General features: G+C 41.8%; 1 protein-coding gene across 1 annotated transcript; it reads right to left on the bottom strand.

Moving 5' to 3' along the window:
* Positions 1–1,114: 1,114 nt before the first annotated feature.
* Positions 1,115–5,473, bottom strand: LOC140856508 (uncharacterized). Its single transcript, XM_073253977.1, is given in 5 exon segments — positions 1,115–1,517; positions 1,735–1,818; positions 2,445–3,263; positions 3,266–3,797; positions 4,738–5,473. Coding segments are annotated over 5 exon segments (2,142 nt in total). The 5' UTR covers positions 5,359–5,473; the 3' UTR covers positions 1,115–1,431.
* Positions 5,474–15,532: the final 10,059 nt, after the last annotated feature.

Here is a 15,532-nt window from a genome sequence, read left to right as displayed (position 1 = left end):
CGTGAAGAGAGAGAGAGGCGCGGGTGTGCTGTGAGAGAAGGAGCAGGAGGCTCCTGGACAGCGGTCGCCAGGCTCTTCAGGGGTTCAGGGGGGTCTCCAAGAGAGAGAGAGCTTTTGTGAGGGGAACTTCATGTGAGAGAGAATTGGGTGTATAAGGGTTGAGGGTGAGGTCTCCTCTTGTAAAATTTTCTTTTCATAGTGAAGTTTGCATGCCCCGTGGAGGCGAGCCCTTTTGTGGCTGATCCACGTATTTTGATTGTTTTTCCTTTTGTTTTGTTTCTTCTTTCTTCCTGCTGTATCGCGTGGTACTGAAAGGGTCTTGGGAGGTGGTGTCCTGGCCAGACATCCACCCAACAGATCCAGAATTCTATATTTGATTGTCCGTTCACAAGGCAAATCTGAAATGCATTTCAGTGTACTTCTTAGATTGCAACCCATATTTGCCCAAGTTTTATACTACTAAGAAAGTTAACATATTACATTAGGCTTATTCATTTAAAAAACTGCAAAACTGAAAATCTGATGATATAATTCAACAAAGTCCAACAACCTCAGAGAAATATGTAGTTTTAATCTTGCATGGTTCTAGTAAGTTTCAGCACTGAGCTCCATTCCATTAAACTCAAACCCCACAGGACCCAGGAATATTAAGGCCGGTTACAACCAGCCAAAAGGGAGTAAATAATATGTGCATGACAGTGAGAATGGTGCCAAAGCTAACAATAAATAATTGCAAGTTATTGTGTCCCTTTACCAATGGAAATTTCAGCATTATCTTATATTGTGATCTTTGGCATGCGTCAATCAAATGCAGTTTTGATATCTCGGCTAGTCCACACACTTCTTACGAAAGGAACTGTTTATCAAATTCTTAATAAGGAAATAAACTTTAATCATGTTTTCCCTGATCATGATTTAATCGCATTCTAGGGCTTTTAAAATTCAACTATCAGCTACCTCCAAGCTAAAGTTCGACACATCAAATACAACAGGTTTGCCTTCCAATAACTAATTTCTGAATCTTACCATCTTATGACTGAGAAAGTTCATGTATTTTTTAATTTGAAAAAGCATTGAATTATATGACGGAACTAAAGATCAAAAAGCAGCCAAATAAGAAGAAGAAAGCAATCCCTTCTGATTTGTATAAATCAAATATCTCACAAGTGTATCATTGCCAACATACAAATACAAGCTACAAAAGGAATTGCTCTAGTACAAAAAAAATTCCTGGAAGCATCAGCGTGGTTTGGCCTAATGAACTCCTCATGACCACAAACTATACAAAACTGAGAGATAACAGGGAGAATTTGATTTCCATGACGTGAATCACATGACACACCAAAAAGTATGGAAGACTTTTTTTTTTTTTTTTTTTTTTCAGACTATAACTGGGATGTCTAGCATATATGGAAATCATTCAAATCAGCATTAATATATCATGCTCTGGCATGGTTGGAAAATGCTGATGCTGTAGACCGTCGTTCTGTCACTTAAGCTTGGATTTTCTCCCCTTGCTATGAAATGAAGGAATGGATAACATTGACCGATGTGCTGCAAAAATTCATAATCACTAAGGAGATAGAGGCAACAAATATAAGCAAATACATGTGTATCAGAACAATTTAAGACACCCAAATCCACTTGCAGACTTGGACATTCAGAAGTTGTTTCTGATATTCCCAAACTATATAACACTATGAAGTCGCACGTAATTCATTATGAAGCAGTTACCTTTTGGAGAGTTTCCACATACGCAATCTTCCTTCGGTATGGAGTTTGTAGGAGCACCTGGACTGGAGCAATGTAATGATGGAACTGCTGCAAAGGGTAAACATAGTTAATGTGGCTATAGAACTACAACCATGACTAAGCTTTTTTCATTGGCATCCCTGATGATGTAATATGAAACTGAATATAGAAATAGGTAGAAGAAAATCCAAACACCTAAAGTTGACTAGTTTGACAGTCTTGGATAAGTTTAGAACCATGACATCTAGAATGTGACAATAACTTGAAACTAGAGGCACTGAGCTTCAGTCTGGATTACAATTAAGGAAAAACTTGTGCTTAGGAGCTTCGCATATCAACCCACAGAAAAGTAATACAAAGACAGATTCTTAATTGTGGAGATGTATATTAAGATCAACCAACAAAACCTCCATCTTTTTTACTGTAGAAATGAAAGAAAAGAAAAAAGACAGAATCCTCCCTAGTCCTGAATAAGCTTGAAACAGCTAATATTTTTTTTCCTAACTGCTTAATAAGGGGGTTGTTTGCATAGTAGCTTTGGAAAATTAAGAAAGTTGGAGGGACGATATAAAAACTAAATTAGTTTTTTCTTTCTGTTCACCAGAAAGAAAACCAAAAACTTAGCAGAACCATCAAAATAAGGAACTGGGAAAGAAACAATACAGAGACTAATCAATAGGAAAACAGGATACCTTGATCAGGAAAAACCTTGCCCTCATTTATGTCATGGTAAGCAGGAACTGAGTAGTCCATTCTCAACTTCCTTAGATCATCCGATGATTGGCTTGCCAGATCACGGTCATTTTCTATATCATCACCAGCTCCAGAAGCTGCTGAGACGGATACCGTAACATTTATTATACTTTTCACAACCTTGCGTTTCTTCCCAAATTTAAACCATCTCCTGAACCCTTCTGCCACACCATTTCGCGGTTGATGGGAAGCTTTAGTGGCAAGAACAAGTTTCTCAGCTTTCTTCCATTTCTTCCTTACTCGAGCAGGATCAGCCTCCTCCATTTGGTTCATAGCCACCGAAGCATCAACATCCGATGCCTCATGAGAATTGGAATGTGGATATTTGATGTGTGAGTTCCAAGATTCAGGATTTTGTTCTTGTAACTCTTCCATACTCCCTGCAGAGGCGATAAACTTAGAAGCAGTAGGTGAATCATCATCTGCTTTAGATATAGCTGTAAAGTCATCACCATTAGCAGGTCTGGGATCACTAATACTTCCTAATTCTTGGCTGGATCTTGATTTCCCACTATCTGAGTCAGAAGGAAAACCAGTTTCCCTGCCTTCACTGGATGTTCTTCCTAATTCTTCTTCATCCTTATATTCAACTGTGTCAGGTGAACATTCATACTGACCTACCAACCCTTCAGACTCCTCTCCACTTTTCTGCATCTCAGAAGCTATGCAGGTCCTGGATCTAGCTATAGCAGCTCCAGCACCAGGTCCTATCCCATTGCCCCTTCTAAGAAACGGCTTCGACTCGTGTATCTTTGGAACCTGTTGGAGGTTTGCTTGCTTTGCTCCTTCGAAAATCTTGACGGTGTCGGTCTGGGGATGCTAGTGTTTACTGATGAAAGGTCTTTTAACTCACCAGAACTAATTGAGATGTTTCGCATAGACTTGGACCTTGGAGGCTTCTCTTCCTTGACAATATGAACACCTTCACTGATGCTCATGCTTCGAGCATGCGTCCACGATTGTGAACGAGGGGTTATCTTGCTAGTTCCGGCCAATGGCTTCATATTTTCCTTCCTGTGGTGAGAATTGTTGGAAACTGATTGTATTAGAGGATTTTCAGGCTGAGTCCTTTGTCTTATGGAACCAGATTTGATAGGAGATCTGCTATTGGGTGCAACTGATTTTTGAGATGTGGAGGAAGGTACACTTCTACTAGAGTATAGCTTCTTAGAGTCAGTGCTGCTAGAAGAACCATCATTAAGTCGTGTATCATCATAGAATTTAAACTGAACATACTGAACCTTCTGTTCAAGATTTTCTTCCTCCTTTGTCTGGATGAACTCTACTGTCTGCTGCAAAATGAAACCGAATCGCATTATAAATAATAAGGTCAACAACTTTTGTTCTTTATCAAGTGTGCATGTTAAAGTGGCAAAAGTTCCATCTATAGAAGAGAAAGCAGTATAGAAAAAGTCCAAGGATATAAAAAAAGAAAGGACCTTTGCCTTGCACTTCGAAGATTCAATGAGAAGTATGAAATCAAAACTACATATAACAATGTCCAAAAAAGTAATATCTTTCTTATAGAGGAGGCTATAAACGAATTGCAAAATGACTTAAAGAGTAACCCATAAGTTAGAAACAATCATGATATTAATAATTACGGTAACAATATTTTTTTTCTTTTGAACTTAAACGAAGACCATGAAGTAATATTACCAATGAATACGCAAGTTTATGCATACCCAAGCAAGTTTTCAACTTCGAAACATTCCATATACTACCTATTTTCCATCATGTTTTTCATAAAGAACTATCAGAACATTGTCAAATAAACTATCAGAACATTGTCAAATAAACTGAAGAATTACTACCATTTGGTAGGCAACGAGGTTGAAATTTTTTAAAGTTCAAGCTGGTTAACATATACACTTCATCTTGTGGATTAAATAACTCATTTCAAATTCTCTTTTAGGTCAGAACAATCCTTTCTTAATGAATAAAAAATCCATACCAAATGCTTTCTACAATCATCAATTAATGAGGACTCATGCTGCTTGAAGCCATCCGAGATCATGATTCATAACAAACAAGAGCACCCACACAAACAGAACATACAATTCAGGGGAAAACTTTCAAACTTTACCATGATTCCTGAATCATTTGCACTATCCAAAATTCAACAACAATAAAATAAGTTCCTCAACTTCATATCCTGTAAACTAAGCATGATCCTAGGTTTAAAAATAAGCATGAAGAAGATAATTAGCAAAGAAGAATTCTTTTTAGTACCTGTTCTGTATCCTTCATCATGGAACGAGCAACGAAGGATTTCAGCTTCTCCGCATGTCGAACCTGAAAAGCCAAATCCTTTCTCTCCTCAGATCTTCCAAATCGAGCCTTCAACTCTGCCTGACTCTGTTCCAAGCTGTCCAACATAGCCTTCATCTTAGCTTCCTTATATGTCCTCCTCAATCCCCACTCCTCCCTCAGCTTTGCATCTCTCTTCTCCATATATTTCTCATACAACCTTCCTCTCAAACATTCCAACTTCTTCGCATGGTAACTGCAACCCTCATCATCCCCGATGCTCAAAGAAAAATTGCCATCAAAATCCACTGCGTTACCAATCTCCGGCGATCGATCAGGAGCTGGTCTTCTCTCCCTAGCCTTGTGCATGCGATCTAACTGCAAGTCTCCAGCTCTGGCCATCTTATGAGCAGCCAAGAGTCCTTCCAGTTCATTCATCTTCGTCAGCAGCTCATGATCCAATCCTCTGTTCCTTCTCCACAGCCGCCTCGCCGGCCGAACTCTCTCCATCGGAGAAGAACTCAAATCAGAAACTCTGTCATCTCCCCCGTCTTCCATTTCCACCTTCATCATCTGATGAGTAGCAGAATTTGCCAAAACCATACGAATATTCTTCTTCTACTGCTACTCTCTGAATCGCAACTACTCTCTCTAAATTGATATCTCTCAGCCTTGAACCAAGAATCCAAGAAGCTCTCAGGCCTTCGTATTAATAATATTATTATGACGGCACTGGAATTAATAGTTGGTATTCATACCGCTGATCGTGGACTCCTTCCACCGCTGGCTTCCGAAGCGGTCTATCCGGTCCGAGACGCCAAGCCGCATGATGGACCGGTCTCTCAGCCGGCCCGAAAGGATCCTCGTCCCGTCCAATGGGCTTAGATTGCTGCCACGTAGCACTTGTCGGGGCTGCGGATAGCGAATAGGATGGGGCCCATTGGTGGCGTTGGCGTCCATTGCGGCGGCGGCGCTTAAAAGCCCGCCTCCGTGCACGGCAGAATTATCCCAAGCATCATTACGTTGAATAAAATATAAGAATTAATGGTGGTAATGATGATAAGTACATCATTATTATTAATTAAAATCGAATCTTAAAAGGGTAATAACTGTCGTCACGCTTTCCGCGTTATGACCTGGCAACGGGTCGTTAATTAATATACTGTATTTTTTTTGCAGATATGGCCATTAATTTTGAAAAGGTCTTTCTTTATTTATAAAATAAAATATAAATTAAATGATAAAAAAAACGTGGCATGGGGTGATGGGGTTGGCGTTGAAAGGGTCAGGTCAAAATTTATCAAAAAAAAAAAAAAAAAAAAAACCAAAAAAGAACAGGGAGGGACCCATGGATCACGGAATCGATCTGAAGGGTTCCGTACCACGAGAGTTTAACTAGGTCCTGGAAAGCAGGGAGACAAAGTTTGTCTGTATGAAATTATAAATTCTGCGTCAAGTTATGTATTCTTCCGGGACCCCAGAAACACCCATTCAGAAAACCATGTGGAAGCTGGTAACAAGAGCACATTGTGTTACGAGGCTTGTTTGGGCGCTTTTTTTTTTTTTTTAAATTGGGAAATATCTCATTTTTGTGTTAGGCTAGTACTGTTGTTCTAGTAATTGGTGGTCAAACAGCACCAGTGTTTCTGAAGTAAATTGACATGTTTTATTTTTCATAGTCCTTTCTGGTTTGCCACTTCGGATAGCACTAGTGTTTTATTGGCCCTTTTCACCTCAAATTCTCCACCAGCAGTGTGGAACATTAAAACGTGTAGGCAGCAATTTCTAAACCCTAGTGGGAACAGCACTCGGATAATGAGGTCCAGCATGTCTTTTTCTCTTGGAGAGAAGGGGGCCCGCCTATACCATGGTTATCTATAGGGATAAAAATGATATGGGTACTATTTATTAAAATTTATTTTTATATCTAAATTAATATAAATATTTAAAAAATTAAAAAATATGATTAATATTCATATCTTTTTCACGTCTGTTAAAAAAAAAAAATATAAATATGGATAGATATTATTCGATTCATATCCGAATATTTGAATTTATCGTAATCTTATATAATTTTATATAATAATAATTAATTTTTTAAAAAAAATATACAACCATATGGACATTCTATTAATTTAATTTATTATTTATTTAGTAATATTTTCAATTCTGTAATTATAAAATTTAAATATTCAACTTATATCCGTAATTATATCCATATTTTTAATATCTAAATTATATGTATATTCATTTAAAATAAATATGAATATAAATTTTTGTATTCAAATAATATTTATCTGTATTTATATTCGTTAGGCAAAATAAATATGAATATGGATATGTTGATATCTGATTTGTATCCAATCTGATTTCAACCTTAGTTATCTAGATGAAGATTTTGAGATGCATCATCCAGGGATTAAATTGACCGTCTTTAGTTACCACGCAGAGAAAGAGAAGCATGATCACTGAAGCCAATAAAGATAAGGACAGGAACACCCGCACTTGTGTGAATATAAAACATTTGCTTTTGCTTAGCGCTTACAACTCTTCAGTTTCGCTTCGAATGTTGATATCATGAGCTTGTTAATGCTTTTGACGTGGCCTTCACTGTAGAAGGCAATTTGGACGCAGAAACAGTTGACCAAATTTATAGGTAACCAGGTACCTACCCGCCAAGTCATCCCTACATCATAGGACGAAGTACGATCCTCTAGAGGAAATATCAACTCAGTTGAGAGATTTGAGGGTTAGTCAATGATGATGTGCAACTAATACGTGGCTGAGATTAGATACCAAAGGACCCCATCAGTTTGCCATGTGAAAAAAACCCACTGAAAGATATATAAAGAGATGCAAACGATTGTTCACATTTGAAAAGGACCTCAACTTGAAAAAGTTGAAGTATTAAACTTTGGCAGACTTGGTCAAAAACAATTCAGCAGTCCAAGAGGCTTTTTTTTTTTTTTTTTTTGGATGAAAGCAGTCCAAGAGTTCCGAACAAAAATCAAGTGGGTCAAGGTTAATTATAGCAATCTGAAAGCATCAAGAAAACGATGGAAACAATTAAAAGAAAAGAATGGAGTGAGTGGCATGGCAAACCCCCACCTGAGACCAACTTGAGCTTTGGGGCATGACTTGACTCCACTTGTGAGGCGACAGGTCGAACAGTGGACCAACTTTGGCAATTGTTCATTTCTGACCAATTGGAGCCAGAGACGTACTCCAAGTTTTCTGCAACACATTGGAGTAGATGATAGAGGGTCTCCTCTACAAAAAAAGATTTGGCTGCTGTGTACTTGGATCGTTTTTAAAGAAAAAAAATTGCTGTTTGTGTTCCACGCAGTTTGGAGTTTATTTTTGAGTTAATTATCCTTCATTCCCCCAACAAGAGTGTCAAAAACCTGACCGGAAGCAAGTATTTCAGTTTTATCACTTGATATCAGGGTGTTTTCTTTTGAACCATAAGAAAATTATTAGACTGAAGATTCTTTTGGCTTTTTATTAATATATTTGACTCTGAATTTTTCTAAGTTCTAGAAAGAAATCCTGTACTATGGAATTGACTATATTTGTTTCCATAAGTCAAATTTTGATATTTCAAAAATTTAAATCAAAGAAAAGCAAGCATGTGAATTCAGAAACAAATTACTCAGCAGTGCCAAATATGGTTGAGCCATCAATTGATCATGATCCAACCTCTTATGATACTTATTTTACGCCCACTATTTATAATTTCATGTTTGAAGGTTGAATTCCTAAGCTTTTTTGAAGAAACTATGATTTGTGATGCAAATTGTGAGTTTGCAGGGAAGAGAGCAAGAGTGCTTCTCAAGTCAAATGGAAGATACAAGCGGATAAACAAATGGTCACCAAAGTTAGAAATTTTAAAAATTTTAGGATCTGTTTGGATGAATAGGTTGAAAATCTCATTATCACCGGTTAGAAATAGACTTAAGGGAAATTCTTTGTGCACCATGGGCGATGTAGAAAATCCGACGTGGAGTGCACTGTTTTGTCCGATTGATCCACGTAGTCATCACTTTCCAATGTATATTAAATACCTGCAACTTTATCTTTTCATTTAAATTCTTAAATGACGAAAATATCTCTATTTTTTGAAAAAATTATAACATCATATATTCAAAAAGTCATAATTTTTATCCACAGGATATCATAATATAACGCATAATATCATAATATGCACGGGATGTCATAATTTTTTCAAAAAATATAAGCATTTTCGTCATTCAAAATTTCAAACGAAAAAGTAAAGCTACCAGCATTAAATGTGCATTAGAAAATGGTTCGTTAAAAATATCTCTTCCATATTATGATATCTTAGACCATATTATAACATATTGGGCTATATTATGATATTTTACATGTAGAAAGTCATAATTTGACGCAGGATATCATAATATGTATAGGATGTCATAATTTTTTGAGTCATATTATGATATCCTGTGTATAGAAAGTCATAATATACTACAAGATGTCATAATTTTTTTCAAAGGACAGAGATATTTTTGTCATACAAAATTTTTAAACGAAAAAACGGATCTACAGGAATTAAATACGTATTGGAAAGCGGTAGCTACATGGATCAATCACATAAAATGGTGCGCTCTATATCGGATTTTCTATACCACCTGCGATGCACAAAGAATTTCTCATAGGAGGAGGCTTAGGGACTAAGCTAGGCCGTATCCAGAGGGATCTAAGACTGGTTCATTAATGGGCTGGCCCGAATCCCATAAGGAAAAAAAAAAACCTGTTAAATTTTTTTTTTCCTATGGAATTTGGGCGTGCTCACTCTAAAATTAATCCTGAGTACTTATGAACATAGGCCTAATCCAGCCTGTAAGCCTATTTATAACTGGTTATTTTGACCTAATCCAATGAATCCAATGGGATTTTTATTCCATTCATCCAAATAGACCCTTACTGGAAAGAATGCACAATTGTCGTGCAAAAAGGAGCTCAGATTGCTTTAACGTGTGAAGCCAGTGGCTGATGCTTGAGATAGGGCATGGCCAAATCCTGCCTTGCCACAACATGCCTCAAATAAATTGCCGCTCTTTCCTTCGTAGATACCGAAAAAAGATGCCAACTTGAGGTAGTTCAAGATCATAGAAAAAATTCAGACAACTAACTATTCTTTGCTATGTCTTCTTGCTTGTCAATCTTAGAATTATTTGCAGCCATGATGGCTTTATCTTTTTGGATGCAGACCGTAATGACTTTATCAGTAGCCCATTTGTGCTTGGAATTTCTTATAGCTTCTTTCTGTTCAATTTATTAAAGAAGTCCGAAGGTGTCTAAGTATACGATGTTTATGCATACTGCATGTGTGCCTAACCTCGTATGCCCTCCTCTAAGACTTTGATCAATAAGAACAGAGCTCATGTACAAATTGGAAAATTTTTAGTTCATTTTTTGCTTCAGTCATAAGGATTTACATTATGTTGGCAGTAATTCAGTTTTCCTGAATGCTGGACCATCCCTTGTTTTAATGACATCCTTAAATAGGAATACATGCAAATGAGGATTCTTCAAGCCAACACCAGATAGTTGCAAAAAGGCTTGCTGGTTATGGTTATTGTAATGCAGTCCTGAATTAATGCGAAACAGATTATTTGACTCATTGATTAATTTTTCACAAAGTAGATCTCTCTAGCAATCTTGAAGGTTCTACATAGCAAATAATTGCAATTGATAAGGATTCAAGAAACAGCATTCGCTGGACTACACCAGTAAATTTCTGCATGGAAGTTTCTGCTCAAACATATATAGAACATGAGAGAGATTTTCCATAATACCTATTTGCTTATATCCTCACACATTTAGAAAATGCCTATATCTGAATAGATTTAGAAGGGATTAAACATACATGAAAACCTGTAAAACTTGTACTTTTGCTCATTCTATATTCTTATCTTTCCAAATGATATTAAAAGATCATTTCTGCCTAAACTAAAGAAATAAAATTGTTGGGGGATACCCGCCGACCGACTGCCGGAGGGCCCGACCGCCCGACCGACCGTCGGAGGGCCCGACCGACTGGCGGCCCGACCGACCGACTGGCGGCCCAACCGACTGGCGGCCCGACCGCCTCCGATGGACGACTCCGACTGGCCGATAGACCGACCGATCGTCGGTCGGGGCGACCGACTGACGGATGCCATCAGCGGCTAACCGTCGGCCGTCCAACGGCCCATCGCCGACTGGGGGTATGTCGGGCGTATCCATCCCGACCGACTGAACCCCGAGGTTTGATGGCCGACTCACATGAAGCTCGCCGACCGATGGAGGGGCCCGACACCACCCAGCTGGTTGCCGACTTTAGGTCGGTCGGCTCCTCCAACCACCGTACAGCCGCCAGACGTTGTCAGCTCCGACACGGACATGCGGCACAGTTACCAAGGGGCATTGTCCCGCCGAGAGCCGGGTCAACCCTGGTGATTGGACGGCCACACGGCGACATGACGTTTTCACGGCGACTCTGACAGTCCACAGTGAGTTGACAGTTCCTCACTTGTCCGCGCCATTAATGACGGCGCCATACTTAGCTCCACTATATATACCGGGGAAGGCAACAGTGCAAAGGATCGATCCGTCCGTCTCTCCCACATACGCAGGCTCGCTCCTCTCTCCCCCCCTCTCTCTCTCTCAGAGCTCTCTGTCTGTATTTCACTGTTGTCCAGTCACCTCTCTGACTTGACCGTCGGAGGGTCCCCGCCGGAGCCGCCTCCGGTCAGTGCGGACTTCCTTTTGCAGGTGCACGCTCCCCGGCGATCGGACGACGAGGCGATTGGCCGCAACAGATTGGCACGCCAGGTAGGGGGCGAAGCCCGATTCGAGCATCTCCTCCCGGTATTGGTCGGAGGACCGGAAGTCCTCCACCGCCCGATCGGCCGACTCCCTCGCCGACCTTGCCTCATCCTCAGCACGGGCGAGCTCCTGCCTCGCCGACTCCGCCTCGACCCTCGCCATTTCGGCGTCGATCTGGGCGATGGACAGCTCCTCTTCGGCTTCCGCGAGTTTCTCCAAGCTGACCCGAAGTTGCTCGCGTTCCCCTTGGAGTTCGGCAGTTGCACCATCCCGTTCGCGTCGAAGACGGCGCACGGCCCGACCTTTGTGCTTGGCCTCTTTCTTGGCCGACCGGAGTTCGGACCCAAGCCGGGAGACCTCGTCGACTAACTTGGCCTCCCGATCGGCCGACTGCTGGAGTTGGTCGGCCAACATTGCCCTCTCAGCTTCGGCCGCCGCCGACTTCTCCTTGAAGGCCGCCCGAACATTGCCGAACCTTCGGTACCCGGCCTCCAGTTCGGACATTGTGAAGATCAGCTGCCAACCAAAAAGCCTCGTCAGAATCGCATAACCCGAAAAATTTCTAAGTTAAAGGAAAAAGTGATGCAAAGCTTACCTCAACCATCGTCGGGTAGAACCGCGACAGCATCTCGGCCACCTGCCGAGACCGTAGCGACTCTACGTCGGCTGGGAGGAGGATCCCTTGGCACAACCTCCTCGCAAGGTTGTGGTCGGCCAACGCCGACGCACCCTCGGGGTAGTATGCGCTGGGAGGCATTGAGCGGCTCCCCGACCTATCTTCCTCCGCGGGCTCCATCGGGGCTTTCCCCCGATCAGCTGCCCTGACCGACGGGACTGGCAGCGACGGCACGCTGGAATTCGACCCGGCGCCCCCCATTGCGCCAATGGACGCCGCCGGACGATGTTCGGTTCCCCGAACATCATCCGGCTCCACCCGCACCGGTGAAATCGCCGATACTTCTTCGGCCGCCTCCTCAGTCGGCCTCTCCTCAGCTTGGACCGTCGGAGCCACGAGGGCTATGACCGGCTCCGACTGGTCGGTCGCCAATGCCTCGACGGTTGGCGGAGCTGGGGTTGGTTTCTTTGCAGGGCGCGAAGGGCCGGCCCCCGACGCTGGCCTCTTCCTCGTGGCGAACTGCCGAATCTCGGCATCCGTCGGCCTCATCCTCGGTGGTGTCCCTGCAATACCGACAAGAGCGTTAAAGGCTGGACCAAAAGCCAACCAAAAGATGAACAAAAAGAAAAGCCGGAGGATCGGGCGATACCTATTCGGGGGACCAGACTCAAGCCGGCATCATAGAGAGCTTGTTCGGTAACAAGCTCCCTCTGCTTCGGTACCGACATGTCCTTCAGTCGGGGGCAACTGTTGGGGGATACCCGCCGACCGACTGCCGGAGGGCCCGACCGCCCGACCGACCATCGGAGGGCCCGACCGACTGGCGGCCCGACCGACCGACTGGCGGCCCAACCGACTGGCGGCCCGACCGCCTCCGATGGACGACTCCGACTGGCCGATAGACCGACCGATCGTCGGTCGGGGCGACCGACTGACGGATGCCATCAGCGGCTAACCGCCGGCCGTCCAACGGCCCATCGCCGACTGGGGGTATGTCGGGCGTATCCATCCCGACCGACTGAACCCCGAGGTTTGATGGCCGACTCACATGAAGCTCGCCGACCGATGGAGGGGCCCGACACCACCCAGCTGGTTGCCGACTTTAGGTCGGTCGGCTCCTCCAACCATCGTACAGCCGCCAGACGTTGTCAGCTCTGACACGGACATGCGGCATAGTTACCTAGGGGCATTGTCCCGCCGAGAGCCGGGTCAACCCTGGTGATTGGACGGCCACACGGCGACATGACGTTTTCACGGCGACTCTGACAGTCCCCAGTGAGTTGACAGTTCCTCACTTGTCCGCGCCATTAATGACGGCGCCATACTTAGCTCCACTATATATACCGGGGAAGGCAACAGTGCAAAGGATCGATCCGCCCGTCTCTCCCACATACGCAGGCTCGCTCCTCTCTGCCCCTCTCTCTCTCTCTCAGAGCTCTCTGTCTGCATTTCACTGTTGCCCAGTCACCTCTCTGACTTGACCGTCGGAGGGTCCCCGTCGGAGCCGCCTCCGGTCAGTGTGGACTTCTTTTTGCAGGTGCACGCTCCCCGGCGATCGGACGACGAGGCGATTGGCCGCAACAAAAATTTATGAAAAAAAAGAAAAAAAAATGAAAGAATGATCAGGTTAATGAAGGCCATGGATTGTATTGGCACAGGTTTATTCAGCTATGGTTCAGAAATCTAGGATGCAACGGATTGTTGAACTAGAGGCACCTCCAACCTTTTTTTGGTTTGAGGCACCTCATTTAGTGTGGAACAAAGTTAACATTTTCAGGTCTTTGGCAAAATATGCAATCCTATCAATAGAACCCGCATTTATTCAACAAGAACATCCAGATCTTCTGTTCACTTCTTGCAAAAACAGATCTCACCCATCTCCAGAGCTGGAAGTCACACTCACATGCTTGGTGAATGATTGACATGGAAAGCGAATGAAAGATATGGAACATGCATACATACATCATACAAATGTTTAAATAGAAAATAACAATATACTTGCCTTGTAATATTGGTAGAGTACCAGATAGTCCTTAAAAGATTGGTAGAGGAGAAAAATTGAGAACTGACACTGTTATGACTTGCTTGCAAAGTTATACCTTGGATGGGTTAATTTTCTGCAGGTGATTATTTTCTTGCACACTTCATCATTCATGTACATAAGTAGATAGAGCCAAGAATGATAAGAATGTGATTAAGCATGTAGGCCATTTGTGTTTTGGAATAACCAGAATCATTATAATGCAAACTTGCGAGTCTTGCAAGTTGCAACCAAGTATTGATAAAAAGCAACAAATTTTTATGGTTAACCAATTTATACTTTCATGTCAAAATGTCTAATTATCATATTAGTGATTTGCAAATTTGTACATGTCCTCACAATTACTAATTAGCTAAAACAGGGATGTCTAAAATGTAATATCTAAATTTAACATATATATAACAACATCATGTTCAGATGACAAGTGCATCCTAACTGGAGAAATAAACTAATTAGCCAAGATTTTTTTTTTTTTAATTTTATGGCTTCAGGTGCTGCAATGGCTGTTCATTTCTATCTGAATTAATCTTAAATTAAGATGTGCCTTCTAAATTTACCACAACTAATAATGTTTACAACAATAATGCAAAACAACATTATGCGACTTCCCAGCAGCAAAATAGAATGTTAGTTTTACTATGACAATTTGTAACATATGCTGCTAGATATAATATATAGGACCATGAAACATCATATTATACTTGTCTCTAGCATCCATTGAATATCAATGATGGACAAAAATAGCTTCTTAAATGGCATTTACCTTGAGTACAACTTTTCCCAGCATTGACTTATCATACGAGAAAAGGAATCACGACAAATATGCTATTATTTGATAAATACAAGATGAGGCTCAACAGAGGAGAGAGAAAATTTGTGAAAGCAAGCGGTAGTTGAGCAGCCTTAAACTCCATCTTTAAATATTCTAAGGTTCCACATGATTTTAAAACCAATAAAACTTTGATTAGATTTTGTGCTTCGTTAGTTGTCTGCCTTTGTAATGTTGCTGCGAGGCTCAAAATCTCAAACTGGAGCAGATTGGACGAATCCAAACTGGAAGCAGATAGCAATCCGATCTAAAATAGCTTCAAGAAGACCTACAAGATAAGTCAAAAAGCGGATGGGGATCTTCTGATTCTTGACCCTCCGATGCTTCAGTCAGCTTTGAGCCCGACAACAGTAGGTGGAAAAGAGTAGAAGAGCACAAGAAGAGGATTTGTGTAGAACTAGAGAAGTCAGATTGAGTGGGAACTAGAGCTCTCATTTGAGAATTGACAGGAATCTCC

This window comes from Elaeis guineensis, chromosome 3, assembly GCF_000442705.2.
Source record: "Elaeis guineensis isolate ETL-2024a chromosome 3, EG11, whole genome shotgun sequence".
Classification (NCBI taxonomy): domain Eukaryota; kingdom Viridiplantae; phylum Streptophyta; class Magnoliopsida; order Arecales; family Arecaceae; genus Elaeis; species Elaeis guineensis.
The sequence above is the reverse complement of the archived record's forward strand: the minus strand, read 5'-3'. Positions and strand labels throughout refer to the sequence as shown.